The 4,219-nt window shown below is 31.1% G+C and overlaps 1 protein-coding gene across 1 annotated transcript; it reads right to left on the bottom strand.

Moving 5' to 3' along the window:
* Positions 1-1,384: 1,384 nt before the first annotated feature.
* LOC105255683 lies at positions 1,385-4,088 on the bottom strand. Its single transcript, XM_011265122.3, has 3 exons — positions 3,912-4,088; positions 1,984-2,149; positions 1,385-1,778 (listed from the first exon to the last, which is right to left on the bottom strand). Coding segments are annotated over exons 1-3 (489 nt in total). The 5' UTR covers positions 3,914-4,088; the 3' UTR covers positions 1,385-1,457.
* Positions 4,089-4,219: the final 131 nt, after the last annotated feature.

Below are 4,219 nucleotides of genomic sequence, written 5' to 3'. Positions count from 1 at the left end.
CTCTTTTCTTATCTTAAAATCTTTTTTTTTTTTATTTTTTTTTGTCAATTTTATAATTTTTCTCTCCGTAACTACTGCAATAGCAAACGCTTGCGACATTTATTATAGTAGAAACAGAGTGAAAACGATAGAAAGGATAGAAAAAGATTGATAGACAAGATAGGTAGACAAATAGATAGATAGACAAAGATAATAAAAGAAACAGACATGTAGAAATTAAGTCGGAAATAGAAAATGAAATCGAAATTGAAAAAGAAAAAGATTATCTCATATTTATAAGAAAAAAAATAAAAGAAGTTTGATAAAAAACTGTAGTAATAATAAAGTTTATAAAAGAATAGATTGAAAGGAGATAGAGAAATAAGAATAGTAAGTTTAAAAAGCAGAAAGCAACAAAAGAATAAAAATACTACTTTCAATACTAGAATATTTTTAAAGATAAGTATTCTAAAAGAGACCACAAAAGAAATAGATAAAAAGAAAATATGAAATAACGAGATATAAAATTTGTAACAAGCAACAGAGATAAGAGAAGAGCTGAGAGAAGAACAATTTCAAAAGAAGACAGAAACATTGAAAAAGGATGAAGACTAGAAGAAGTATTAGAGATATAAATAATCAAAGAAAATACAAAAAGATGAATGCAGTATAAGTTGAACGGAGAAAGTTGATCTGCAATCCCGTTAATTTACAAGAACGAGAAAAATAGGCTGAGAAAAACCAATTGAGGAGAAAGTTAATATGAAGAAAATATTAGAAAGAAAAGCAAAACGAGAAAAGTGATAGAAAAAACTGGAAAAAGTCTGTGTTCACAAAATAGTTAGAAATTTATATTTAAATTTACTTTTGAATTAGAAGTTATTAGATCAATGAAATTTTAGTCGAGTGGTCGAGAGCGGAGAGAAATAATTATCATGAAATATTAAATTCACACACATCGAAATTTTAGAATTATATATTACAAACTCTATTTCGGCACACAAGAAAGCCTTTTAAGTGAAATAACGTTGATATTCATAACTTGGATTTTACAAAAGCGTTTTAATATTTTTCCCTTTCAAATGCTTTTTTAATATGTATATTGATGACGATTTTAGAAACTTATTAATTCAAGAGAATGACATTATCCCTAATATTGTTAATCACATACATATCTTACTTTTTCAATCTTTAATACTTAATCAAAACTTGTTTCTTTATATTTAAAAGATTTGTATTTATTTGAAAAATTATTGATTCATAAGATGATTTACCTGTAAAATTCTTTACTGAACTGATTACGTACATAATGTAATAATTTTTAAATTGAAAATGTGATTCGAAACTGAGATTTAATCAAATATTTCCATATTGATATATCACGGATTTTCTGTTGTAATTATTTTTGTACTTTATAATTTCATTTTTTTAAATAACAATGATCAATCTGATGTCAATGAAGGTTTTAACGATTCAGCTTATCTTTTGTAAACGCGATGGCCCGTAAAGGTAGCCCCGTCGGTGATCTTTCCGGATTCAACGAAGACAGCCAGCTGATCACCAGCTTCGACGTCCAGTAGGACAAGATTGCTTCCTCCGCCTGTACCAACGCTGACAATTGGTCTCCAACTGTCAGACTTGTTCAATTTGCGTTTCAACGTTAACCGTAGGTCCGGGCTACCATACCCGGCGAAACTGAATTGGTAGAGGCCTGGACAATGCGTAGTGAAGATGCCTGTCTCCGCCGCGTAACCGACTCCTTTGTCCACCAGTGTCTCGGAGAGAACGAGTTTAGCTTCCTGTTACATTTACATATAAATGCAATAATGATAAAATTTTATATTGCATTCTCAGTGATCAAGAGAACACCAGCTTGTTCCCTTTGTTGTTAATGATTGATATGTATTTGGTTCCTTAAAATAGTTTAAGTAATCTAACTTGGAGACTTTTATTCTTTCGTGTTATGACTATTTAAATTTCAACTTATTAATCACGATGACTTACATTTACCGAGCCTTGAGTAGCAGAGAAGGCGACAACCCCGGCGCAGTCGGCGGCAGTCGCCAATTTCTTGGAGCCTATCGTAGTGATACCAGGATTTTCTGGTGGATCTGGTACCGCTGCATCAGTCAACGCGACCGCTACCAATATCAACACCGCCCACACCACCCTATTCAAATACAAATGAGTAAGTATATATTTGTCTGCATCTCTGAATATAATGAAAATTTATTTTCAAAGATTCTACTTAAAAGATTCTTTAAAAAGGTTGACATTCTGAGGTTTATTTTTTATTAATTTATTCTATAAAAATGTCTCATTTTTTTATGTAATAATTTTGCCAGGTTTCAACAATATAAGTTCCTTGATAATTAAACCGTAAATTAAATAAAATAAAGAATAGAAGGTGATTTGATTTTAACGAATCTTATAAAAAAATTATCGTGCCAAAAAAATTATCATTTATAACAAATATATCACAATTAATTTAACTTTGTATACAGAATTCTGATTCATGAGAAAATATCGATTTTAATGTGAGAAAAATTGAGTGCTGCGCTTCGAAATTATGCGAAATAGCTTGAAATAAACATGACACGAGATGTCTACGCGCAACTGACAGGCGATAACACGTGGTTGCGTAACGCGTCACGTGGACGTAAAGAAAATTTTTACGCTCATATCCTCGCCTCTTTTTGCTCGCCTGACGTTTAATTGCCAGTGTGACCATTCCCGGTAAAGTTCCCGGTAAAGTTCAATCGGTTCGAGATACTTTCACTGCTTGCGGCTACTTCTCAACCAAGTATCCAGGTTCGTCCTTTCTGTACGCGCGTTCTTTAGTCTACTCTTTCGCTTCTTGTCTCGTAAAATTGGTTTTTAAATTATCTCTTTATCATTTATTTATTTTTACAAAAATTAAATGTGCAAATTTCGTAATCGTAATTGAATGGTATTAAAGTTTGAAGAGTTTAATGTTCGGATATTGAAGAGTATAATTTGTCCTTAATGAATGGGAAAACTTAACTTTCGCTTTAAAGAAAGTAAGATCCTTTGTGATACGATTGAAGCTCAAATTATTGATTATCGGAGCGAAACGCATCGCGTAGTTACATTTTAAATAAGTATTTATAATATACCAGGGATACTTGGAAGTCTAATAAGTGGATTATTTGCATTTTGATTAATTGATAAGCCGGAACTGCAGTAAAAGCGGTCGCAAGGTCGACGATTATCGCGTTTTTATTATTGCGTTTACGTAACGCGATGAAGAGATCTTTAGCACTTTGCCATGTTATTATTGCGAATCTCAGTCTCATGCAAATTAAATCTACGCCGTTTACAAAATACGAGTCTATTTATCTTCGTTATTAGAATACACACTAGCAATTTTATCTGACTCCATATTTATAATTACAGAGTATTTATCATTACTCAATCTCTTTCTAAATTATTATAAATTGTTTCTAAGTTGTTATAAATTCTAAAACAATCACACAAACAGGAGATATAAGAAGAAGATTGAATTGATTCTTTTGAAACATCTAATTTCTATTTATTATTAGATTGAATTGATTCTTTTGAAACATCTAATTTCTATTTATTATTAGATTGAATTGATTCTTTTGAAACATCTAATTTCTATTTATTATTAGATTGAATTGATTCTTTTGAAACATCTAATTTCTATTTATTATTAGATTCTTATTATTATTTAATATTATTTATTATTTATTATTTATTATTATTATTATTATTATTATTATTTATTATTTTTATTTAAAGAAGAATCAATTTTTTCAATAATTATCTGTACGTGATTGGAAATTTTTGATAACTTTTATTTAATTGCAATTAAATTACAATTAATGCCTGATAAAGCCGACAAATCAAGTGTTAATTAAAATATGATAAGAAACAAGTAAGAAACTTACATGATGGTGAAAAGTGGTGCGGCAGTGACGGGCTTCTCGCTAAATCGAACTGATCCTTTCGTGTTATAGGCAACAAATCGGGCCAAGACAGATCCCGGTTCGCCTTTATATCACCTCCTAGCCCGAACTAACGAGTCGTACGTCGATGCCGGCCTTTTCTTTCGTTTTGCGTCCCGTTCTACTGGCTGCTCTCTTTCCCGCTGATTGGTAATGGTGACCCCTCTCCAATCGTCGATTGGCAAGTCGGCTTGTCAAGTAGTGACAAAAGTAACAATTTCTCGGCGAGAAAGAAAAGTAAACTTTGAAAA

This window comes from Camponotus floridanus, unplaced genomic scaffold (genome assembly GCF_003227725.1).
Source record: "Camponotus floridanus strain SB8 unplaced genomic scaffold, Cflo_v7.5 scaffold35, whole genome shotgun sequence".
In the NCBI taxonomy this organism is placed as follows: domain Eukaryota; kingdom Metazoa; phylum Arthropoda; class Insecta; order Hymenoptera; family Formicidae; genus Camponotus; species Camponotus floridanus.
The sequence above is the reverse complement of the archived record's forward strand: the minus strand, read 5'-3'. Positions and strand labels throughout refer to the sequence as shown.

Coding starts and splice junctions, on each gene's coding strand:
- LOC105255683 (XM_011265122.3), bottom strand. Junction 1,779..1,983: donor CTACTCAAGGCTCGGTAAAT/GTAAGTCATCGT, acceptor TAAATGTAACAG/GAAGCTAAACTCGTTCTCTC.